At 42.9% G+C, this 27,413-nt stretch overlaps 1 protein-coding gene across 4 annotated transcripts in view; it reads left to right on the top strand.

Moving 5' to 3' along the window:
- Positions 1-27,413, top strand: part of phf14 (PHD finger protein 14) — a 172,956-nt gene that overhangs the window by 83,462 nt on the left and 62,081 nt on the right. For 3 of the 4 annotated variants that reach the window (XR_009817569.2, XM_061982345.2, XM_061982347.2), the window contains exons 14-16: positions 17,970-18,132; positions 24,330-24,392; positions 27,094-27,215. Coding sequence is in view for 3 of the 4 variants with exons in the window: in XM_061982345.2 (XP_061838329.2) it covers positions 17,970-18,132; positions 24,330-24,392; positions 27,094-27,215 (348 nt within the window). In the remaining variant the exon portion in view is untranslated. The remainder of the gene's footprint in view (positions 1-17,969; positions 18,133-24,329; positions 24,393-27,093; positions 27,216-27,413) is intronic. The other variant, XM_061982346.2, reaches the window with a different exon arrangement.

Consider the following 27,413-nt stretch of genomic DNA (forward strand, 5'->3'; position numbering starts at 1 on the left):
TTGCACACAGACTGATGCATTCAAATGTTTATTTCATTTAATTTTGATGATTTGAAGTGGCAACAAATGAAAATCCAAAATTCCGTGTGTCACAAAATTAGAATATTGTGTAAGGGTTAAATTTTGAAGACACCTGGTGCCACAAACTAATCAGCTGATTAACTCAAAACACCTGCAAAGGGCTTTAAATGGTCTCTCAGTCCAGTTCTGAAGCCTACACAAACATGGGGAAGACTTCAGATTTGACAGCTGTCCAAAAGGCAACCATCGACACATTGCACAAGGAGGGAAAGACACAAAAGGTTATTGCTGAAGAGGCTGGCTGTTCTCAGAGCTCTGTGTCCAAACACATTAATGGAGAGGCAAAGGGAAGGAAAAACTGTGGTCAGAAAAAGTGTACAAGCGATAGGGATCACCGCGCCCTGGTCAAGATTGTGAAAAAAAACCCATTCAAAAATGTGGGGGAGATTCAGAAGGAGTGGACAGCTGCTGGAGTCAGTGCTTCAAGATCCACCACCAAGAGACGCTTGAAAGACATGGGTTTCAACTGCCGCATACCTCGTGTCAAGCCACTGTTGACCAAGAAACAGCGCGAAAAGCGTCTCACCTGGGCTAAGGAAAAAAAGAGCTGGACTGCTGCTGAGTGGTCCAAAGTCATGTTTTCTGACGAAAGCAAATTTTGCATTTCCTTTGGAAATCGAGGTCCCAGAGTCTGGAGGAAGACAGGAGAGGCACAGGATCCACGTTGCCTGAAGTCTAGTGTAAAGTTTCCACCATCAGTGATGGTTTGGGGTGCCATGTCATCTGCTGGTGTCGGTCCACTCTGTTTCCTGAGATCCAGGGTCAACGCAGCCGTCTACCAGCAAGTTTTAGATCACTTCATGCTTCCTGCTGCTGACCTGCTCTATGGAGATGGAGATTTCAAGTTCCAACAGGACTTGGCGCCTGCACACAGCGCAAAATCTACCCGTGCCTGGTTTACGGACCATGGTATTTCTGTTCTAAATTGGCCCGCCAACTCCCCTGACCTTAGCCCCATAGAAAATCTGTGGGGTATTGTGAAAAGGAAGATGCAGAATGCCAGACCCAAAAACGCAGAAGAGTTGAAGGCCACTATCAGAGCAACCTGGGCTCTCATAACACCTGAGCAGTGCCAGAAACTCATCGACTCCATGCCACGCCGCATTAACGCAGTAATTGAGGCAAAAGGAGCTCCAACCAAGTATTGAGTATTGTACATGCTCATATTTTTCATTTTCATACTTTTCAGTTGGCCAACATTTCTAAAAATCCCTTTTTTGTATTAGCCTTAAGTAATATTCTAATTTTGTGACACACGGAATTTTGGATTTTCATTTGTTGCCACTTCAAATCATCAAAATTAAATGAAATAAACATTTGAATGCATCAGTCTGTGTGCAATGAATAAATATAATGTACAAGTTACACCTTTTGAATGCAATTACTGAAATAAATCAAGTTTTTCAAAATATTCTAATTTACTGGCTTTTACCTGTATGTATTGCTTCAAGCGTCACAGAGTTACCATAGCAATGCAGGCACAGTCAGCACATGTGACTGCAGGTTTTAAAAGGTTACAGAGGAGAATGTCATTTGGAAATGTAATACAAGTACAGTGTAGTGCATTTTTAATTTCAAAGAATATCAGCAAGAGCATATGCTTGTCTGCCCTGCCCCTCACCACCTTATCATGTCAGAGCAGGCACCATGCGCACCTTCCAACCTAGTTTCGTGCTTCTAGGCCAGGGGTCGGCAACCCGCGGCTCCGGAGCCGCATGCGGCTCTTTGATCACTCTTGCCGACCCCACCCCCCATTTTCCCGGGAGACTTCCGGATTTCAGTGCCTCTCGCAGAAACCTCCCGGGATTAATATTCTCCGATTTTCACCCTTACAGTAATAATAATAAGGGCGTGCCATGATGGTACAGCATTTAGCACCCTCTACAATTTGTATCAACAACGTGCCAGCCCAGCCTCTTGTTATATGCATCTTCTGCTTGCACACGTACGTGACAGCAAGGCATACTTGGTCAACAGCCACACAGGTTACACTGACGGTGGCCATATAAAACAACTTTAACACTCTTACTAATAATGCGCCACACTGTGAACCAAAACCAAACAAGAATGACAAACACATTTCGGGAGAACATCTGCACCTTAACACAACATAAACACAACAGAACAAATACCCAGAATCCCATGCAGCCCTGACTCTTCCGGGTAGAGATGCACGGTTTGCGGACACAACCGCGGAGTCCGCGGATTATCCGCGGGTCGGGCGGTTGAAAAAAAAAAAAAAAAGATTTTATCCGCGGGTCGGGTCGGGCGGTTGAAATTAAAAAAAATTAGATTTTAAATAGATTCAGGCGGGTGGCAGTTAAACCAATTCGGAAATATATATACATAGTTAAATGTTGTTACCCACATACGAAAAACAAGCAGGCACCTGCAGCATATGCCACAACAGAAGAAGAAAAAAAAAAGAGATGGCAACGCCGGCAGCAAACGTGGTACGCGACAAACTAAAAAAGGGAATACTAAAGACCAGGGGGAAAAAAGGCCAGAAAAGTTCAGCGTGGACTCGTTTTTATGAGGTTGTAAATCAGGATGATAGTAATGCTGGCTACGTGATTTGCAAGAGCTGCGACGCTGTTTATGTCTACGACAGTCACAAAACCGGGACATCTAACATGGTGCATCACATTTGTGCAAAACCCCGAATCTCCACAAACACCCTGAGCATGAGCAGTTTCGTCCGCCGTGATCCCAGAAGAGTGCCACAGGATGTTAAAACAAGATAGAACGCAGCTGCCTGCAGCAGTTTGAGTGGCGCGAGCGCGCTTGGAGGTGCGCTCAGCGCGGCTCCCAGACGCACTGGTTAGTTCGGGTGGATGCGGATGGTTGACGACTTTTGTGATGCGGTTGCGGATGAAATAATTGCCTATCCGCGCATCTCTACTTCCGGGCTACATTATACACCCCTGCTACCCACCAAACTCCCCCCTCCCTCCCTCCCTCTGTGCGTCGGTTGAGGTGGGCAGGGTTTGGTAGCGGGGGGGTGGAAAATGTAGCCCGGAAGACTGAGGGCTGCATGGGATTCTGGGTATTTGTTCTGTTGTGTTTATGTTGTGTTACGGTGCAGATGTTCTCCCGAAATGTGTTTGTCATTCTTGTTTGGTGTGGGTTCACAGTGTGGCGCATTATTAGTAAGAGTGTTAAAGTTTTTTATACCGCCACCGTCAGTGTAACCTGTGTGGTTGTTGACCAAGTATGCCTTGCTGTCACTTACGTGAGCACGTAGAAGCCCCAAACGTGTGGCTGGTTGTAGTGGGCATCAAATGCTGTTCCATCACGGCACGTTCGAGAAAATAGTTGCCCTGATATGCAGTGTTACTTCATTTTAATTTCAATAGATTTTTGTGGCTCCCATTGTTTTCTTTAATTAGTGAAACTAGTCAAAATGGCTCTTTTACTGGTAAAGGTATGCCGACCCCTGTTCTAGGCTGTCATCGTGCCTCTTTCTGCTCGCACCTGTCAATTAAGACTTACGCCAGAAAGTAAAATTGGGCATTAGTATTATGCTGGACCACAGATGCAAAGGCGGGAGGCAGGTGAAAAACAAAAAAAATAGTCCTTTAATAAAAAGTACTTGTCAGGTTCAAACACTGATGACATCTATTAAACAGACAAGAAGCAAGGAATTCAACAGAGACAGAATTCAATTTAGCTCATGAGGAGAAACGTCTGGGCTGTACTCTTTGTACAGTCTTCCACCATGCTCTGACGAAAGATTGCACGCCTCCTCTTTTATTTGGACTTTCCCTGATTACATGGCAACAGCTGTTTCTAAAGGAAGGGCGACAATAAACAGTCTTGCCCGACAAAGTGATCGATGGAATTCCTGTCTTCCTGAAAGGGTCTTGTCAGATGTCACAATACAATAATTGACATTACTTTATCTCTTAAGACCCTCACAATTGCATTGCAAAATCATGCAGAATACCATCCATCCATCCATCCATCCATCTTCTTCCGCTTATCCGAGGTCGGGTCGCGGGGGCAGCAGCCTAAGCAGGGAAGCCCAGACTTCCCTCTCCCCAGCCACTTCGTCCAGCTCTTCCTGTGGGACCCCGAGGCGTTCCCAGGCCAGCCGGGAGACATAGTCTTCCCAACGTGTCCTGGGTCTTCCCCGTGGCCTCCTACCGGTCGGACGTGCCCTAAACACCTCCCTAGGGAGGCGATCGGGTGGCATCCTGACCAGATGCCCGAACCACCTCATCTGGCTCCTCTCGATGTGGAGGAGCAGCGGCTTTACTTTGAGCTCCCCCCGGATGGCAGAGCTTCTCACCCTATCTCTAAGGGAGAGCCCCGCCACCCGGCGGAGGAAACTCATTTCGGCCGCTTGTACCCGTGATCTTGTCCTTTCGGTCATAACCCAAAGCTCATGACCATAGGTGAGGATGGGAACGTAGATCGACCGGTAAATTGAGAGCTTTGCCTTCCGGCTCAGCTCCTTCTTCACCACAACGGATCGATACAGCGTCCGCATTACTGAAGACGCCGCACCGATCCGCCTGTCGATCTCACGATCCACTCTTCCCTCACTCGTGAACAAGACTCCGAGGTACTTGAACTCCTCCACTTGGGGCAAGATCTCCTCCCCAACCCGGAGATGGCACTCCACCCTTTTCCGGGCGAGAACCATGGACTCGGACTTGGAGGTGCTGATTCTCATCCCAGTCGCTTCACACTCGGCTGCGAACCGATCCAGTGAGAGCTGAAGATCCTGGCCAGATGAAGCCATCAGGACCACATCATCTGCAAAAAGCAGAGACCTAATCCTGCAGCCACCAAACCAGATCCCCTCAACGCCTTGACTGCGCCTAGAAATTCTGTCCATAAAAGTTATGAACAGAATCGTTGACAAAGGGCAGCCTTGGCGGAGTCCAACCCTCACTGGAAACGTGTCCGACTTACTGCCGGCAATGCGAACCAAGCTATGACACTGAGCATACAGGGAGCGGACTGCCACAATCAGACAGTCCGAAACCCCATACTCTCTGAGCACTCCCCACAGGACTTCCCAGGGTACACAGTCGAATGCCTTCTCCAAGTCCACAAAGCACATGTAGACTGGTTGGGCAAACTCCCATGCACCTTCAAGGACCTTGCCGAGAGTATAGAGCTGGTCCACAGTTCCACGACCAGGACGAAAACCACACTGTTCCTCCTGAATCCGAGGTTCGACTATCCGGCGTAGCCTCCTCTCCAGTACACCTGAATAGACCTTACCGGGAAGGCTGAGGAGTGTGATCCCACGATAGTTAGAACACACCCTCCGGTTCCCCTTCTTAAAGAGAGGAACCACCACCCCGGTCTGCCAATCCAGAGGTACCGCCCCCGATGTCCACGCGATGCTGCAGAGTCTTGTCAACCAAGACAGCCCCACAGCATCCAGAGCCTTAAGGAACTCCGGGTGGATCTCATCTACTCCCGGGGCCTTGCCACCGAGGAGCTTTTTAATGCAGAATAAATTATGTTTATTGTATTTACAGTTCAGATGGGATTTGATTTTGTGCGCTGCATAGATTTGCTGTGCGCATTCAGAGGGAACATTGTACTCAACCAAATTGTGGAGATAACGGGAAGGTAATAATGAAAGACCCTAGAATTAAGTAGCCAGGAGGCACTGAGAGTTGTTGGAATATTTGCATTTAGCAGATAGACAGTAGCATAGCAGTAAGGAATGAAAAGGATCCAACATCTGGCACAAGGAGGTCAGAAGACAAGTCCATCAGTGCCTGGTGCAGGAACGCACTGGAGGAAAGAACCGCCGTCTCTCAGCTATGTCCTGTTGCTCCGCCTCCAGCCAGATCAAGGGCTGCAGGAAGAAGGAAACATGAAAAGACAGGAGCAACATGAATGAAAAGCAGTGGCCATATATAAAGAATGTAACATATTAGTACAACAGACCATGAAGTTGAACCTTCCACACGCCCAGAAACTAGTGACACACTTTGCTGGCTCTATAGAACTGGTCCTTTGTTGCAAGATGCAGAAGAGAGGTACTAATCTTTCAAGGTTCAATTAACTCTCCCGTTCTTTGGACACAGATTGTTGAGGCTGCTGAGTGTGTAAACCAAAGCTCAATATTTCAAACTTTTACAACACTGGGCTGATTCTTCTAATTCACTATCTTGAAAGATCCATCCTTTTAGTTTCATTTACCTTGTCAGTACACAGGGCAGCTTGGTGATGCCTCTGTTGCTATGGTGATGGTGATGCAACATGTATGTATATATATATATATATATATATTAGAGATGCGCGGTTTGCGGACACAACCGCGGAGTCCGCGGATTATCCGCGGGTCGGGCGGTTGAAATAAAAACAAATTAGATTTTATCCGCGGGTCGGGTCGAGCGGTTGAAATTAAAAAAATTAGATTTTAAATAGATTCAGGCGGGTGGCAGTTAAACCAATTGGTAAATATATATACATAGTTAAATGTTGTTACCCACATACGAAAAACGAGCAGGCACCTGCTGCATATGCCACAACAGAAGAAGAAAAAAAAAAGAGATGGACACTTTTACGGAGCGGAGAAGGGACGCCTCGCCGGGGTCCGGGACCGAGGCCCCTTCCCCCGAGAGGGCCCCACCGGGAGCCGTAGCTGAGGTGATCCGCGAGAAGGGCCCGACGCACGTCCAGGGTCACCACCGCACCGACACCCCGCCTCGTCCGCCTTCGCCGCGGCCGGCGTCACGCGCAGCAGGTAAGCAGCTTACCTGCCCGCCACCCCCGTGGCCGGGGGCTCGTAACAGGGGTCACTCCGCGTGCTCCGCCTGCGCAGCTTACCTGCCCGCCACCCCCGTTGCCGGGGGCGCGTAACAGGGGTCACTCCGCGTGCAGTGCACTCACGAAAGGGGTGGGGCTCACCCTGGTGAGCCGAGTGGGCCACTTTTGGTAAGCAGAACTGGCGCTGCGGGATGAACCGAACGCCGGGTTAAGGCGCCCGATGCCGACGCTCATCAGACCCCAGAAAAGGTGTTGGTTGATATAGACAGCAGGACGGTGGCCATGGAAGTCAGAACCCGCTAAGGAGTGTGTAACAACCCACCTGCCGAATCAACTAGCCCTGAAAATGGATGGCGCTGGAGTGTCGGGCCCTTACCCGGCCGTCGCCGGCAGCGAGAGCCGCGAGGGCTAGGCCGCGACGAGTAGGATGGCCGCCGCAGTGCGCGCTGAAGCCTCGGGCGCGAGCCCGGGTGGAGCCGCCGCGGGTGCGAGGGACATCGCACCTCCACGCGCTTGGAGGTGCGCTCAGCGCGGCTCCCAGATGATTGCGCACTGGTGTGCGTCTGGGCCATGACAGCGTGGCACGCATTGAATGTCTCTGCTGCATTGGATCGCGGATAGGCAATTATTTCATCCGCAACCGCATCACAAAAGTCGTCAACCATCCGCATCCACCCGAACTAACATTTAATCAAAACCGCACCCGCTCGTTGTTATATATCTAATATAGACGATGCAAGGCATTAGTGAGGTTATAAAGCTTTTGCCTGTTAAAGAAAGGAGACTGATCCAATGGAGCAGAGACATTCAATGCGTGCCACGCTGTCACGGCCCAGACGCACACCAGTGCGCAATCATCTGGGAGCCGCGCTGAGCGCACCTCCAAGCGCGCTCGCGCCACTCAAACTGCTGCAGGCAGCTGCGTTCTATCTTGTTTTAACATCCTGTGGCACTCTTCTGGGATCACAGCGGACGAAACTGCTCATGCTCAGGGTGTTTGTGGAGGTTCGGGGTTTTGCACAAATGTGATGAACCATGTTAGATGTCCCGGTTTTGTGACTGTCGTAGACATAAACAGCGTCGCAGCTCTTGCAAATCACGTAGCCAGCATTACTATCATCCTGATTTACAACCTCATAAAAACGAGTCCACGCTGAACTTTTCTGGCCTTTTTTTCCCCTGGTCTTTAGTATTCCCTTTTTTAGTTTGTCGCATACCACGTTTGCTGCCGGCGTTGCCATCTCTTTTTTTCTTCTTCTTCTGTTGTGGCATATGCTGCAGGTGCCTGCTCGTTTTTCGTATGTGGGTAACAACATTTAACTATGTATATATATTTTCGAATTGGTTTAACTGCCACCCGCCTGAATCTATTAAAAATCTAATTTTTTTTAATTTCAACCGCCCGACCCGCGGATAATCCGCGGACTCCGCGGTTGTGTCTGCAAACCGCGCATCTCTAATATATATGTATATGTATATATATATATATATATGTATAAGTATGTACAGTACAGGCCAAACGTTTGGACACACCTTCTCATTCAATGTGTTTTCTTTATTTTCATGACTATTTACATTGTAGATTGTCACATCTAAACTCTGAATGAATGCATGTGGAGTTATGTACTTTTAACAAAATAAGGTGAAATAACTGAAAACATGTTTTGTATTCTAGTTTCTACAAAATAGCCACCCTTTGCTCTGATTACTGCTTTGCACACTCTTGGCATTCTCTCCATGAGCTTCAAGCACACCTGTGAAGTGAAAACCATTTGAATAGTCATGAAAATAAAGAAAACACATTGAATGAGAAGGTGTGTCCAAACTTTTGGCCTGTACTGTATGTATATATATATATATATATATATATATATATATATATATATATATATATATATATATTGTTGCATTTTGGACCAGTTGTTCCTCCCAGGGAATTCAAGTCACAAGTCGCTCCCAAGCTCTTTACGACACTTAAAGCTCAGTTGAAAAACCACCAGAGACAGAATAGGTATTTTGTAATATATTGGCAAAGCTTTGCAGATATACATTTGAGACCAGTCCAGCATAGAACATTCTATCGCGCCGCCAAAATGGTCTGCCTTCCCGACCCAAAACCCTCTCCCCTCTTCCCTCTCTCTAGTCAAAACAAATGCTTATTATCGCTCTCTCTAACATTCCTCATTCAAGGTTAAGCACACAGTTTTGCAGACAACCAAAAGACCACAATTGGAAGAACACGAGCTGTTTTCAAATATGACTATGAAATAAAAGTAGTAACACTTAAATTCGGACATATGTAAATATCTGCCTCCGACAATATATATATATATATATATATATACACACACGTGTATATATCTGGTGCAAATATTTGGTAAGAGACCACAACACAACACAGCCAGTTGTTTATAGACAGGTCAAACCAGGAAGCAGCGACTGCTATGAGAAAGACTAAAGTGACAAATTACAATTGTAAGCAGACAAGAGTTATCTCTTACTCTCAAAAAACAATTTGTCTGTATCTCCCACGTAGGGGTTAGGGGGGTTTTCATGTCCGACTGCTAGGTTGATAGTTGAATCAAACTTCATCCATCCATCCATCTTCTTCCGCTTATCCGAGGTCGGGTCGCGGGGGCAGCAGCCTAAGCAGGGAAGCCCAGACTTCCCTCTCCCCAGCCACTTCGTCCAGCTCTTCCTGTGGGACCCTGAGGTGTTCCCAGGCCAGCCGGGAGACATAGTCTTCCCAACGTGTCCTGGGTCTTCCCCGCGGCCTCCTACCGGTCGGACGTGCCCTAAACACCTCCCTAGGGAGGCGTTCGGGTGGCATCCTGACCAGATGCCCGAACCACCTCATCTGGCTCCTCTCCATGTGGAGGAGCAGCGGCTTTACTTTGAGCTCCTCCCGGATGACAGAGCTTCTCACCCTATCTCTAAGGGAGAGACCCGCCACCCGGCGGAGGAAACTCAGTTGGGCCACTTGTACCCGTGATCTTGTCCTTTCGGTCATAACCCAAAGCTCATGACCATAGGTGAGGATGGGAACGTAGATGGACCGGTAAATTGAGAGCTTTGCCTTCCGGCTCAGCTCCTTCTTCACCACAACGGATCGATACAGCGTCCGCATTATTGAAGACGCCGCACCGATCCGCCTGTCCATCTCACGATCCACTCTTCCCCCACTCGTGAACAAGACTCCGAGGTACTTGAACTCCTCCACTTGGGGAGGAGTTCTCGCCCCTTTTCCGGGCGAGAACCATGGACTCGGACTTGGAGGTGCTGATTCTCATCCCAGTCACTTCACACTCAGCTGCAAACCGATCCAGTGAGAGCTGAAGATCCTGGCCAGATGAAGCCATCAGGGCCACAAAAAGCAGAGACCTAATCCTGCAGCCATCAAACCAGATCCCCTCAACGCCTTGACTGCGCCTAGAAATTCTGTCCATAAAAGTTATGAACAGAATCGGTGACAAAGGGCAGCCTTGGCGGAGTCCAACCCTCACTGGAAACGTGTCCGACTTACTGCCGGCAATGCGGACCAAGCTCTGGCACTGATCATACAGGGAGCGGACTGCCACAATCAGACAGTCCGATACCCCATACTCTCTGAGCACTCCCCACAGGACTTCCCGAGGGACACGGTCCAATGCCTTCTCCAAGTCCACAAAACACATGTAGACTGGTTGGGCAAACTCCCATGCACCCTCAAGGACTCTGCCGAGAGTATAGAGCTATTCCACAGTTCCACGACCAGGACGAAAACCACACTGTTCCTCCTGAATCCGAGGTTCGACTATCCGGCGTAGCCTCCTCTCCAGTACACCTGAATAGACCTTACCGGGAAGGCTGAGGGGTGTGATCCCACGATAGTTAGAACACACCCTCCGGTTCCCCTTCTTAAAGAGAGGAACCACCACCCCGGTCTGCCAATCCAGTGGTACCGCCCCCGATGTCCACGCGATGCTGCAGTCTTGTCAACCAAGACAGCCCCACAGCATCCAGAGCCTTAAGGAACTCCGGGGCTAGATGAGATCCGAATCAAACTTGTACTATTCAAAGACTCTTCCTGTCCATACTTGTGTGACATTCTACCTGTCAGTTTGTTGAGGTCAACTAAAGAAAGTCAGGCCTCCAGAAGCTTTTCCACAGGTTGGATTGTCTCCATGCACACCAGCAGCTCACTAGGGGGTTTCTACGGACCACCTGACTTTGTATAACTGCCCAGAGATGAAGAAGTTAAACACCATTTGCAGAATGATTGACAGTAGTTGTGCTGCTGCTTCCATTTCCTCCTGAATAACACAAAGTACAACCAAGTGTGGTTTGTTATTTCTGTAATAGCTCTGACATTTAGTGGGAGCAGAAATAACACATGATGGATGCTGTAAATGTCAGTCCGTCTCTTGTTTTGACAATTTGTTGCTAGGTGATTTGTCATTTTTCTTCTTATGATATTCAGCTCTTCAATTTCATGTTGTGAAAAAAAATTTTAATGTGGCTTTTTTTGCTTTCACTTGTTATCACCAGATGAGTGCTACATTTAAAAAATATGACTACCGTATTTTCCGCACCATAAGGCGCCCTGGGTTAAAAGCCGCGCCTTCAACGAACGGCATATTTCAAAACTTTGTCCACCTATAAGCCGCCCCGTGTTGTAAGCCGCATCTAACTGCGATAAAGGAATGTCAAAAAAACAGTCAAATAGGTCAGTCAAACTTTAATAATATATTAAAACCAGCGTGATGTGGGCGTGCATGGAATCGTATATCAACATGGACAGAGCTGCGTGAAAAAAGCCACCCGGCCTCTTCGCGTAAACTTAAACTTACCTTAACCACTCGCTCATCTTTTCTCCATCCATCCCTTCGAGTTAGCTTTTATGATGACGCTGGCTGGAAAGGTCTCTTTTGGCAAGGTCTTCCTTTTGAATATCACCATGGGTGGAAGTTTCTGGCCATTAGCATGGCAAGCTAGAACCACAGTGAAGGATGACTTCTCATTCCCTGTGGTGCGAATATTCACCGTACGTGCTCCCGTTGTATCCACAGTGCGGTTCACAGGAATATCAGTTGCTGTGAAATAGTAATCCGTGTGCGGATGGAGAGATTGCGTCTTTTCATGAACCGGATCCCTGTCGTTTAGTAGGAGCCATTTTGTGGTCTTTACAGATGTAAACACACAAAGGAAATGATAATATCCGCGCGCTTTTTCTTCTTCTACGCGGGCGGGTGGTTGCTTACAGTAGAAGAAGAAGCGCTTCCTGTTCTATGGGGGCGGGTGCTTACCTTGGCGGTTGCTTGCGTAGAAGAAGCGCTTCCTGTTCTACCGGGAAAAAAGATGGCGGCTGTTTACCGAAGTTGCGAGATCGAAACTTTATGAAAATGAATCGTAATATTAATCCATATATAAAGCGCACCGGGTTAAAAGCCGCACTGTCAGCTTTTGAGTAAATTTGTGGTTTTTAGGTGCGGCTAATAGTGCGGAAAATACGGTAATTGTAGGTACAACATATGTATTATTATAATATATAATAGTGTATATTTTTATATTGTAACATACAATATTACAAGTGCTTTATTTGCTCACAATTCTTTTCGACAGTACAAAGTGAGAAATATTTTCAAGTGAAGACGTTGATGTCAATATATTCTTTATTCCATTTGATCTCTTAAAAGGTAATTGAATGTCAACATTTAAACATCCTGGTCTCTTATTTAACTTTTATGAAGGCAACCGTAAAACACTTTTTCCATTATTCCATTTTGAAAATGTCGTTTCCAAATATGACAAAGAATCCTCGGCCACCAGCATCACGTAATGGATCACGATATTATTGCAGTAACGTCCAAAAAAGAAAAAAATTGCCACATTGCGGAAAATGAAGTGCTACGTATGTTAAGGATAAACACACCTGCTGTAAATAATCACAAACCTAATGTCATGTCTGTGTGATCATGTTTTTGTTTTGTCATGTTCGGTTTTGTTTTTGGACTTTTTGTGCACTTTTGTTTTGTCACCATAGCAACCATTAGTTTTCACCTGTCACGTCACGCACCTGTTTCACGTTTGGAGTCACGCACCTGTTTTTCTGTCATGTCTGTGTGATCATGTTTTTGTTTTGTCATGTTCGGTTTTGTTTTTGGACTTTTTGTGCACTTTTGTTTTGTCACCATAGCAACCATTAGTTTTCACCTGTCACGTCACGCACCTGTTTCACGTTTTGAGTCACGCACCTGTTTTTCCTGTCATGTCTGTGTGATCATGTTTTTGTTTTGTCATGTTCGGTTTTGTTTTTGGACTTTTTGTGCACTTTTGTTTTGTCACCATAGCAACCATTAGTTTTCACCTGTCACGTCACGCACCTGTTTCACGTTTGGAGTCACGCACCTGTTTTCGTTAATCATGTCTATAGTATTTAAGTTCATTGTTTTCTGTTTGTCGTGCTGACGACATACTGTCATGACTTGGTCCTGGGTGTTTGCTTTTCCGGAAAGTTGGCTCGGGCGAGACGGGAATGTGAGTACATTTTCATTTAAACTACAAAAAAAGGAAGTAAACAAAAGGCGCGCACAATGGCGGAGAACAAACTATGAAACCAAATACTTGCACAAAGGCAAAAACTATGAACAACAAAAAACACTAACTGTGGCAATAATAAACAAAACTTACTTGGCATGGACAAAAACGGCATGAAAAAGCGCAGCAAGGGTCATAAGTGTGTGGAGAGTATAAATGCGGGTATGTCGTCAGAACGACAAACTGAAAACAATGAACTTAAATACTATAGACATGATTAACGAAAACAGGTGCGTGACTCAAAACGTGAAACAGGTGCGTGACGTGACAGGTGAAAACTAATGGTTGCTATGGTGACAAAACAAAAGTGCACAAAAAGTCCAAAAACAAAACCGAACATGACAAAACAAAAACATGATCACACAGACATGACACCTAATGTTGTGTTTCAAATAACAAGCAAAGGTAAAACAAGACTTTCAGTTTAGTGTCTGTAAACTAGTGTTGTGCGGATCGATACTGAAATATCGATACCGCCGATACCAGATTGTATCCTCTAATGAAAATATCAGTGTCCAAACTTTTTCCACTAAGTGCCGCGTAGTGAAAAGTCAAAGTATGCGTGGCCATATTGATATTTTTTATATAACAGAAAATGCTAAAAACAATTATTATTGATTATTACATACTGATTTATTTGCTCTTTTTTCTTATATTTTTGCATTTTTTTTTCCCCCATGTAGAATAGCATTAAAAAATGATATTACAATTGTTTAACTGCATGACCCAGTGTGTCCAAAATTCTGCCTGTACGAATATATTAATGTTCAGTTCTGGATTTGACACTATTTATTATGGTTGGTGTCATTTTTCAAACTAATTCATAAGTAATATTTAATTTTTTGATGAACTAATCAATGTTTGTTTATTTGACATCTATTTTATTTTTTATTTTGAGAAACATTCTGAATTTATTTCATCCATCCATTCGTTCATTTTCAAAATAATCTTACTCATCTCACCATATGAAATACAACTTACTTCACCGAGTATTTTTTATTTATTTTTTATTGTGATTACTTATGGAGTATGTTGTGAATAAATTGAGAACAGGAAGTGAAGAAAAGTTTTAGCAACTGCTATGTAAAAGAAAAGGGGTAGGATTAAATAAGCTCTGCTTCTTCCTACTCCTTTTCCAACATGTTGAAAAGAGAAACTGGAAATTGTGATGTATCATGTTGTATGCATGCATGTTCCAAATAAACTCAAACTCAAGTATATTATTATTAATTATTACATACTGATTTTTTTTGCTCTTTTTTCTTACGTTTTTACTGTTTTTTTCCCCAAGTAAGAATAGCATTAGAAATGATATTACAATTGTGTAACTGCATGACCCAGTGTGCCCAAAATTCTGCCTGTGCGAATATATTAATGTTCAGTTATGTATTTGACAGTGTTTATTATGGTTGGTGTCATTTTTCAAACTAATTCATAAGTAATATTTTATTTTTTGATGTGCAAATCAATGTTTGTTTATTTTACGTATATTTTATTTTTTATTTTGAGAACTTCTAATATTTTAAATCAGGGGTGTCTAAATGTTTTCCCCCATATATACATATGTATATATATATATATATATATATATATATATATATATATATATATATATATATATATATATATATATATATATACAGTAAAAATTAAAAAAATTAAAAAGCAAAAATATTGGAATCTAATTAGAAAAAGCTGAAAATGTTACACTAATAATATACTTGGTCACTTATAACAGTTTAATATTAAAAAAAATAATTTATATATATATATTGTCGGAGGCAGATATTTACATATATCCGAATTTATGTACTTCTTTCATTTATTAGTCATATTTGAAAACAGCTCGTCTTTTCCATTTATTCTCTTGATGCTCTGTCAGCAAGCATACTATGTGTGATAACCTTGAGTTCTTTGGAATGTATTATGGCTAGGGAGACGTTGTGATTTTGTTTTGGCTACAGAGATGGGACGAGAGAGAGTGTGGTGGGATCGGGAAGACAGACCATTTTGGGTGTGCGGGATAGAAGGTTCGAGGGTTAGACTGGTCTCAATCTAAAATGTATATGGTCAAAGCTTTGAGAATATACAAGAAAATACCTATTCTGTCTCTGGTGGTTTTTCAACTCAGCTTTAAGTGTCGGAAAGAACTTGGGAGCGGATTGTGACTTGAATTCCCTGGGAGGAACAACTGGTCCAAAACGCAACAATATATATATATATATATATATATATATAAATTATTTTTTTAAGATTAAACTGTTAAATAATTAAATAATGTATATATATATATATATATATATATAAAAATATAAACTGTTAAATAATTAAATAATTTATATATATATATATATATATATATATATATAAATTATTTTTTTAAGATTAAACTGTTATAAGTGACCAAGTATATTATTAGTGTAACATTTTCAGCTTTTTCTAATTAGATTCCAATATTTTTGCTTTTTAATTTTTTTTATTTTTACTGTATATATATATATATATATATATATATATATACATATGTATATATGGGGGAAAACATTTAGACACCCCTGATTTAAAATAGAAGTTCTCAAAACTATAATTTATATATATATATATATATATATATATATATATATATATATATATATATATAAATTATTTTTTTAAGATTAAACTGTTATAAGTGACCAAGTATATTATTAGTGTAAAAAAATAATTTATATATATATATATATACATTGTAAAAAAAAGTATTTATATATATATATATATATATATATATATATATATATATATATATATATAAATTATTTTTTTAAGATTAAACTGTTATAAGTGACCAAGTATATTATTAGTGTAACATTTTCAGCTTTTTCTAAATAGATTCCAATATTTTTGCTTTTTATTTTGCTTTTTTTTTATTTTTACTGTTTCCTTTTTGGATAGATATGTTATTATTTAAAAATACACAACTTTTAAAATTTTAGCGTACACGTTAGGTAGATTTGCACACAGTATTGGATGGCTATTGCTAAACTGACATTGTAAACATGGTGTCATGAGGAAAACTTGATTGAAATCTGTCACAAATTGATGCTTGCTTGCTTGCTTACATCTTGGTTTTGCGTCAATAATCTGTTCCGGGTGATGATCAAGTGTTTTCTCATATTGCTTGTACAAACCCCGTTTCCATATGAGTTGGGAAATTGTGTTAGATGTAAATATAAACGGAATACAATGATTTGCAAATCCTTTTCAACCCATATTCAGTTGAATATGCTACAAAGACAACATATTTGATGTTCAAACTCAAAATAATCATTAACTTTAGAATTTGATGGCAGCAACACGTGACAAAGAAGTTGGGAAAGGTGGCAATAAATACTGATAAAGTTGAGGAATGCTCATCAAAGACTTATTTGGAACATCCCACAGGTGAACAGGCAAATTGGGAACAGGTGGGTGCCATGATTGGGTATAAAAGTAGATTCCATGAAATTCACAAACAAGGATGGGACGAGGGTCACCACTTTGTCAACAAATGCCTGAGCAAATTGTTGAACAGTTTAAGAAAAACCTTTCTCAAGCAGCTATTGCAAGGAATTTAGGTATTTCCCCATCTACGCTCCGTAATATCATCAAAGGGTTCAGAGAATCACTGCACGTAAGCAGCTAAGCCCGTGACCTTCCATCCCTCAGGCTGTACTGCATCAACAAGCGACATCAGTGTGTAAAGGATATCACCACATGGGCTCAGGAACACTTCAGAAACCCACTGTCAGTAACTACAGTTGGTCGCTACATCTGTAAGTGCAAGTTAAAACTCTCTTGTGCAAGGCGAAAACCGTTTATCAACAACACCCAGAAACGCCGTCGGCTTCGCTGGGCCTGAGCTCATCTAAGATGGACTGATACAAAGTGGAAAAGTGTTCTGTGGTCTGACGAGTCCACATTTCAAATTGTTTTTGGAAACTGTGGACGTCGAAGAGGAAAAGAACCATCCGGATTGTTCTAGGCGCAAAGTGTAAAAGGCAGCATGTGTGATGGTATGGGGGTGTATTAGTGCCCAAGACATGGGTAACTTACACATCTGTGAAGGCGACCATTAATGCTGAAAGGTACATACAGGTTTTAGAGCAACATAAGTTGCCATCCAAGCAACGTTACCGTGGACGCCCCTGCTTATTTCAGCAAGACAATGCCAAGCCACGTGTTACATCAACGTGGCTTCATAGTAAAAGAGTGCGGGTACTAGACTGGCCTGCCTGTAGTCCAGACCTGTCTCCCATTGAAAATGTGAAGCCTAAAATAGCACAACGGAGACCCCCGGACTGTTGAACAACTTAAGCTGTACATCAAGCAAGAATGGGAAAGAATTCCACCTGAGAAGCTTCAAAAATGTGTCTCCTCAGTTCCCAAACCTTTACTGAGTGTTGTTAAAAGGAAATAATTGTTAAACTGCAGTACCACGGTATTTACAATAATACCATTACATCCCTAGTAACATACATACAATATATAATATAATATATGCACGTTATTTGACTAACATGTATAGTGACAGAAAGGTTGTTTGTCCTCAGGCAATGCTCAGAGTGTGACCAAGCCAGCAGCGATGAGGCGGACATCGCCATGGAAACGCTACCTGATGGTACCAAGAGGTCCAGGAGGCAGATTAAAGGCCCGATCAAATTCATCCCACAAGAGATGTCACCAGAGCCCAAGAAGTCTCAAGTGAGGAGCTCAGTATGTATTCTTCGTCCTCCACGTTGGACAAATAATAATATTTCCATACGCATTGGTTCAGCGTTATTTTGCGATCGCTCCTCCACATTTGCATCTCACAGCCACCACCTATTTGTCATTTTGACGTATATCGGTATCTGCCTTTTTTTAATTGGTTTCGGCCTTTTCATTTTATCAGCATATTGACACATACACTACAGGTAAAAGCCAGTAAATTAGAATATTTTGAAAAACTTGATTTATTTCAGTAATTGCATTCAAAAGGTGTAACTTGTACATTATATTTATTCATTGCACACAGACTGATGCATTCAAATGTTTATTTCATTGAATTTTGATGATTTGAAGTGGCAACAAATGAAAATCCAAAATTCCGTGTGTCACAAAATTAGAATATTACTTAAGGCTAATACAAAAAAGGGATTTTTAGAAATGTTGGCCAACTGAAAAGTATGAAAATGAAAAATATGAGCATGTACAATACTCAATACTTGGTTGGAGCTCCTTTTGCCTCAATTACTGCGTTAATGCGGCGTGGCATGGAGTCGATGAGTTTCTGGCACTGCTCAGGTGTTATGAGAGCCCAGGTTGCTCTGATAGTGGCCTTCAACTCTTCTGCGTTTTTGGGTCTGGCATTCTGCATCTTCCTTTTCACAATACCCCACAGATTTTCTATGGGGCTAAGGTCAGGGGAGTTGGCGGGCCAATTTAGAACAGAAATACCATGGTCCGTAAACCAGGCACGGGTAGATTTTGCGCTGTGTGCAGGCGCCAAGTCCTGTTGGAACTTGAAATCTCCATCTCCATAGAGCAGGTCAGCAGCAGGAAGCATGAAGTGCTCTAAAACTTGCTGGTAGACGGCTGCGTTGACCCTGGATCTCAGGAAACAGAGTTGTTTTATATGACCACCGTCAGTGTAACTTGTGTGGCTGTTGAGCAAGTATGCCTTGCTGTCACGTACGTGTGCAAGCAGAAGATGTACCGTATTTTCCGCACCATAAGGCGCCCTGGGTTATAAGCCGCGCCTTCAATGAACGGCATATTTCAAAACTTTGTCCACCTATAAGTCGCCCCGTGTTGTAAGCCGCATCTAACTGCGCTAAAGGAATGTCAAAAAAACAGTCAAATAGGTCAGTCAAACTTTAATAATATATTAAAAACCAGCGTGATGTGGGCGCGCATGGAATCGTATATCAACATGGATGGAGCTGCGTGAAAAAAGCCACCCGGCCTCTTCGCGTAAACTTAAACTTACCTTAACCACTCGCTCATCTTTTCTTCATCCATCCCTTCGAGTTAGCTTTTATGATGACGCCGGCTGGAAAGGTCTCTTTTGGCAAGGTCTTCCTTTTGAATATCACCATGGGTGGAAGTTTCTGGCCATTAGCATGGCAAGCTAGAACCACAGTGAAGGATGACTTCTCATTCCCTGTGGTGCGAATATTCACCGTACGTGCTCCCGTTGTATCCACAGTGCGGTTCACAGGAATATCAAAAGTCAGTGGAACCTCGTCCATGTTGATAATGTTCTCTGGCCGGATCTTTTTTTCAGCTATCTTGTTTTTACAATATGCACGGAAAGTAGCCAGCTTTTCTTGAAAGTCTTTAGGCAGTTGCTGTGAAATAGTAGTCCGTGTGCGGATGGAGAGATTGCGTCTTTTCATGAACCGGATCCCTGTCGCTTAGTAGGAGCCATTTTGTGGTCTTTACAGATGTAAACACACAAAGGAAATGAAACGTACGGTAATATCCGCGCGCTTTTTCTTCTTCTACGCGGGCGGGTGGTTGCTTACAGTAGAAGAAGAAGCGCTTCCTGTTCTATGGGGGCGGGTGCTTACCTTGGCGGTTGCTTGCGTAGAAGAAGAAGCACTTCCTCTTCTACGGGGAAAAAAGGAGTGATCAAAGAGCCGCATGCGGCTCCGGAGCCGCGGGTTGCCGACCCCTGGTCTTAGATGAAAAGTTGACAATGACTACATTCAGATATATTCATTATTGATCAGAGAAGAAACACAATTTTGTCCATGTAAGGAAAGACACATTAGATTGGTGAAAGGGTGGTTGTGCTCCTCTATTGGCCAACCAAATATAAATCATTCATAATTGCTGGATTTGCCACAACGTCACAACCCTGCAGGGTGTGTGTGAAATACAAAGTCAATGCAGTCATGGAATGTAATGGAGAGAAGCGACAATGCCACTGTCCTTTTCTCACTCACGGAGCCAAAATACTTCTTTTCCTGTAGCGTCTGGATCACACGCTGTTTACCCTCCCCCGTCCCTTATCTTAGCCAACCATGCTTTCATTCCCTCCCACTTCCTCAAGAGGCTCTCCACATTGTTATCTGACAGCTTGGTGGCAGTGGCAGCGCAATCTTTCACCTCCTTTTCTTTTCTCCCCACTGTCAATATTTCACCTCCTCTTACTCCTCTGGGACTGCGGGAAACTTTGCTACTGTTAAATCTTTCTCTGGCACCAGAACTGAAGACACTACTGTTATTTATGTTTTGTATATGTAGATATATACATATATGTATATACATACATATATATATGTAAATGCATATATATGTATATTAGGGATGTCCTGATCCAGGTTTTTGCACTTCCGATCCGATACCGATATTGTTTTTGCATCTCCAATCCGATACCGATACTGACCGATACCGATACTGGCCTATCCGAGCATGTATTAAAGTTTAAAGTTATTTAGCCTACCGTATTTTCCGCACCATTAGCCGCACCTAAAAACCACAAATTTACTCAAAAGCTGACAGTGCGGCTTTTAACCCGGTGCGCTTTATATATGGATAAATATTAAGATTCATTTTCATAAAGTTTCGTTCTCGCAACTTCGGTAAATAGCCGCCATCTTTTTTCCCGGTAGAGCAGGAAGCGCTTCTTCTTCTACGCAAGCAACCGCCAAGGTAAGCACCCGCCCCCATAGAACAGGAAGCGCTTCTTCTTCTACTGTAAGCAACCACCCGCCCCCGGAAGAAGAAGAAGCGCGCGGTGCATGCTGGGATATGTGACGTTTCATTTCCATTTGTGTGTTTATGTAAAGACCCCAAAATGGCTCCTATTAAGTGTGTTGTCTGTCTAATTATAAATAATGCAGACGAGGCGTGTTAACTGAGTTCTCAACGTTTACTCACAGCGTGCTCATAACCACATTCTAACTGCCAGCATACAACGCTTCTCAGGGCTACCGCGCATGCTCGTAACTATCGTTGCATGCTGGGTAGTGTAGTTGTTATATTTGCTAGCTCATAACATCACATTAAGAGACACGCTTACGCGCTTAATTCAATACTCGCCGTCATTCCGGGTGGATTGACAAAAGACCTCCAGCCGCTAGATATTGGTGTCAACAGGGCATTCGAAGCTAGACTGCTAACTGCGTGGGAACAATGGATGACAGAAGGCGAACACACATTCACTAAGACAGGGAGGCAGCGCCAGACGACGCCAACATCTGCCAGTGGATCGTAAATGCCTGGGCAGATATTTCGGTCACAACTGTGGTCCGAGCTTTCCGGAAGGCAGGATTCACAGAACTGCTGGATAACAGTGACACTGACTCCGATGACTTCGACGAGACGGAACCGGCCATTTTGGATCTCACATTTGCCCAACTTTTCACTTCGGACACCGAAGACTAAGGATTTACGAATGAAGAATAACTTCAGAAAGTGAGCGCTATGTTTATTTTGTGTGTTGTGACATTAACGTTCGAGCAACATTATGTTGCTATTGCTCTGCACTATTTTGAATTTTACTATGTTTGTGATTGCACATTTGCGTACATTTTGGGAGTGAACAGAGTTGTTAGAACGCTGGTTTTTAATATATTATTAAAGTTTGACTGACCTATCTGACTGTTTTTTTGACATTCCCTTTAGTGCAGCGTAGGCGCGGCTTATAGTCCGGGGCGGCTTATTGGTGGACAAAGTTATGAAATATGCCATTCATTGAAGGTGCGGCTAATAATCCGGTGCGCCTTATAGTGCGGAAAATACGGTACTTAGTTGTCAGAATCATGTTGAAAAGGGTTTTAGTACTCTTGATAACAACTAGCCAGCTGAATTAGGGGAGTTTGAATAATACACAATGGTTGGTAACAAGAAACTGACCTGTTTATTCAAGGATAAACACAAAATAGACAAAATGATACATGACAAACAGAAATGGCATCATTGAACTAGGGCTGGGCGATATGGCCTTTTTTTAATATTGCGATATTTTAAGGCCATATTGCGATACACAATATATATCTGGATATTTTGCCTGAGCCTTGAATGAACACTTGATGCATATAATCACAGCAGTATGATGATTCTATGTGTTTTGATTGATTGATTGAGACTTTTATTAGTAGGTTGCACAGGGAAGTACATATTCCGTACAATTGACCACTAAATGGTAACACCCCAATAAGTTTTTCCACTTAAATTGATTCATGATACAGATATATACTATCAGATATATACTATCATCATAATACAGTCATCACACAAGATAATCACATTGAATTATTGACATTATTTATAATCCAGGGTGTGGAGGGGGGCGCCGGATGTAAGTGTCAAAAAGACAGCCAAAAGAGTTTGATATGAGAATAAATCTAAAGTTAAAATATAGGGTAGAAATGCACCCATTTGCAGGAAATGTAGTCTTGATTTTCAACATTTTCTTTCAAGGCTTGCATGTCTACATTAAAACATTCTTCTTCATACTGCATTAATATATGCTACTTTTAAACTTTCATGCAGAGAAGGAAATCACAACTAAAAAAATCACTAATTTTTTCATACGGTGTTGATGTGGAAATTTTTGCCTCGGCATTTTGATGGTGTGGACGTGTGGCACCGAATGGAGATAAGCGTCTCGACAGACGTCACAATATTTGAACAATGATGACGAAAACTGTTTTCTCTGTCGTGTCCGTGTGTCGAAAATTGTTATGCGCTTATTTTTTTTATTTGATTTTGTGCGTGGCGTAGATTTGCTTTGCGCAGAGGACGCTTAAACAGTGCGCAATTGCGCAAGCGCGCACCTTAGAGGGAGCGTTGCTCGCACGGCTGCGCTAGCATCACAGCTAACGTTAGCCATGCTGCTACCTCTCTGCTCGGGGAGGACGTATACGTATGTGACGTATGACGTGACAGTATGTGACGTGTGACGTGACAGTATGTGACGTGTGACGTGACAGTATGTGACGTGTGACGTGACAGTATGTGACGTGTGACGTGACAGTATGTGACGTATGACGTGACAGTATGTGACGTATGACGTGACAGTATGTGACGTATGACGTGACAGTATGTGACGTATGACGTGACAGTATGTGACGTATGACGTGACAGTATGTGACGTATGACGTGACAGTATGTGACGTATGACGTGACAGTATGTGACGTATGACGTGACAGTATGTGACGTATGTCGTGACAGTATGTGACGTATGACGTGACAGTATGTGACGTATGTCGTGACAGTATGTGACGTGTGTAAGAAGGTGCGCTCGCTGTCTGTGAGAGGGAGACACAGGAAAGAGTGAGAAGAGCCTGTCGTGTAATGCCAGCAGCTAAAAGCAACTGCATGAGAATCCACAGACCTGTGGATGTGTTGAAGGTGTGCTGGAAAATGCGGAACGGAAATTAGTGAGCAGCAGAAAAGTGGAATGTATTATTTAAATAGGTGCGTTGGAAAACACGGACCGGAGTTTTTTATTAAACTGGATCTGGATCGGCATTTTCCCATGCCTTGCCGATACGCAATTTTTGGCAAATATCGGCAGCCGATCCGATCCAAATATCGGATCGGGACATCCCTACACTAAAGTATCTCTACGGTTGAAGACCTCTGGTCTAGACTGTAGACTGTTGAAGAGTCCTTGACAAGTTTAAAAATGTCCCACACGTACGACACATTTGGAGAAAATTGGGAGTGTGGTCATCAAGGTATTTCACGCAGATCATAAGATATCAAAGATTGTGGAAGAAACGCAACACATTTAATCCCTCAAAATAAATCAAGTTGATTTTGAAGTCCTGTCGCGAACACACAGCAGAACAATGGCAAGGTGGGAATCAAGAACTTCTCGTCCTTGTTGACAAATGTTACAAATCACCACACACAGTTACATTGTTTTGATGGTCATGCAGCGTTTCAGTGTGGAAATTGTTGTCTTTCACAGAGAACCAGAGGACAGAAGAGAAAGAGCATCTCCATGTGTGAGGACAGAGAAGACAGAATGGAGGTTTGTCTCACCAACACACACACACACACACACATTCCACCAAACGATGCATAGAAAATAGGATGCCTTCTTTTTATTTTAAAAGTATATTTTATCTTAAAAGTAGTCTTAAAGCCTCTGCAGGCATGTGAAATTTCCGCAAAAATGTGCAAATCCGTGTTTTCAAACATTTAGTTTTGCGTCAAAATATCACTACCAGGTTTTTTTTAATATAAAATCTGAATAAAAATGGCTAACCATCTAGCGAGATGACAGAGTTCAATTTAGCTCAATGAGGAGAGACGTTTGGGACTGCACGCTCAGTTACAATCTCCCACCACGCTCTAAGGTACAACCCACGTGCTCCTGTATTTATTTGGGAGGTCCCATCCTCACTTATGGTCATGAGCTTTGGGTCATCATGTTTTGTTTAGTAATTGGACTCTTTAGTTTCTGGCTTTTCACTCCCTTGTCTTGTTTCCATGATTACCCATTAGTTTCACCTGTTCCACGTTTGGACTCATTGTGCACTCTTGTTTGTCACCATAGCAACCCATTAGTTTTCACCTGTCACGTCACGCACCTGTTTCACGTTTTGAGTCACGCACCTGTTTTCGTTAATCATGTCTGTAGTATTTAAGTTCATTGTTTTTCAGTTTGTCTTTCTGGTGACATCCCGCATTTACAGGTAAAAGCCAGTAAATTAGAATATTTTGAAAAACTTGATTTATTTCAGTAATTGCATTCAAAAGGTGTAACTTGTACATTATATTTATTCGTTTTACACAGACTGATGCATTCAAATGTTTATTTCATTTAATTTTGATGATTTGAAGTGGCAACAAATGAAAATCCAAAATTCCGTGTGTCACAAAATTAGAATATTGTGTAAGGCTAATACAAAAAAGGGATTTTTAGAAATGTTGGCCAACTGAAAAGTATGAAAATGAAAAATATGAGCATGTACAATACTCAATACTTGGTTGGAGCTCCTTTTGCCTCAATTACTGCGTTAATGCAGCGTGGCATAGAGTCGATGAGTTTCTGGCACTGCTCAGGTGTTATGAGAGCCCAGGTTGCTCTGATAGTGGCCTTCAACTCTTCTGCGTTTTTGGGTCTGGCATTCTGCATCTTCCTTTTCACAATACCCCACAGATTTTCTATGGGGCTAAGGTCAGGGGAGTTGGCGGGCCAATTTAGAACAGAAATACCATGGTCCGTAAACCAGGCACGGGTAGATTTTGCGCTGTGTGCAGGCGCCAAGTCCTGTTGGAACTTGAAATCTCCATCTCCATAGAGCAGGTCAGCAGCAGGAAGCATGAAGTGCTCTAAAACTTGCTGGTAGACGGCTGCGTTGACCCTGGATCTCAGGAAACAGAGTGGACCGACACCAGCAGATGACATGGCACCCCAAACCATCACCCAACCATGCAAATTTTGCATTTCCTTTGGAAATCGAGGTCCCAGAGTCTGGAGGAAGACAGGAGAGGCACAGGATCCACGTTGCCTGAAGTCTAGTGTAAAGTTTCCACCATCAGTGATGGTTTGGGGTGCCATGTCATCTGCTGGTGTCGGTCCACTCTGTTTCCTGAGATCCAGGGTCAACGCAGCCGTCTACCAGCAAGTTTTAGAGCACTTCATGCTTCCTGCTGCTGACCTGCTCTATGGAGATGGAGATTTCAAGTTCCAACAGGACTTGGCGCCTGCACACAGCGCAAAATCTACCCGTGCCTGGTTTACGGACCATGGTATTTCTGTTCTAAATTGGCCCGCCAACTCCCCTGACCTTAGCCCCATAGAAAATCTGTGGGGTATTGTGAAAAGGAAGATGCAGAATGCCAGACCCAAAAACGCAGAAGAGTTGAAGGCCACTATCAGAGCAACCTGGGCTCTCATAACACCTGAGCAGTGCCAGAAACTCATCGACTCCATGCCACGCCGCATTAACGCAGTAATTGAGGCAAAAGGAGCTCCAACCAAGTATTGAGTATTGTACATGCTCATATTTTTCATTTTCATACTTTTCAGTTGGCCAACATTTCTAAAAATCCCTTTTTTGTATTAGCCTTAAGTAATATTCTAATTTTGTGACACACGGAATTTTGGATTTTCATTTCTTGCCACTTCAAATCATCAAAATTAAATGAAATAAACATTTGAATGCATCAGTCTGTGTGCAATGAATAAATATAATGTACAAGTTACACCTTTTGAATGCAATTACTGAAATAAATCAAGTTTTTTCAAAATATTCTAATTTACTGGCTTTTACCTGTATGTGACATCCACACAATGATCTAGTAAAAGACATGTAAGTGTCAAAGAGGTTGGTAGATGAGAATACATGGAAAGGTCAAATATAGTGTAAAAATACACCCAAATGCAGGAAATGTAGTCTTGATTTTCGACATTTTCTTTTGAGGTTTGCATGGCAGCACTTTGTGCCGATATAAATGTTGTTCTTTTTTCCCCTCAAAGGGTGCTCCCATCCCTGTAACTAACAGAACACTGAAGGTTATGCTTATTAATTTACACGTGACAAGAGGAATTGTTGTTTTTCTTTCTAAAAATGTCATATGAGCCAGGAACGTACTGCACCTCCACCAAAAAACCATAACGACCAAACTATCTTAAAAACCCAGCCGTAATGATGGCAAAAAGCGTTGTTTTGTTTGAAGGGATTGTAATTGGAAGTAGACGGTCATCAGCCGTGTGTCCACAGGAACCACTGCCAAGGGAGCGCCGACAGCGCCATGCGGCTGTGCTGAAAAAGCCCAAAGCGGATGACAGCAGAACTGAGTGTACAACCTGTAAAGGTCCGGGTGACAATGACAATCTTGTGAGGTAAGTGTGTGCGTGTGTGTGTGTGTGTGTGTGTGTGTGTGTGTGTGTCACAGGCATATCGTCCTGATGATTAAAGTTCAATCTTCATTATGTTTTTCAAGAGAAATCTGTGGCTTCCTCAGCTCCTCTTATTGACCTGCCACACATTTGCACACTTCATTAAGCTTTAATGAATAGCACAATTTAGGCCTGGGATTC

Source organism: Nerophis lumbriciformis, linkage group LG21, assembly GCF_033978685.3.
Source record: "Nerophis lumbriciformis linkage group LG21, RoL_Nlum_v2.1, whole genome shotgun sequence".
NCBI lineage: Eukaryota > Metazoa > Chordata > Actinopteri > Syngnathiformes > Syngnathidae > Nerophis > Nerophis lumbriciformis.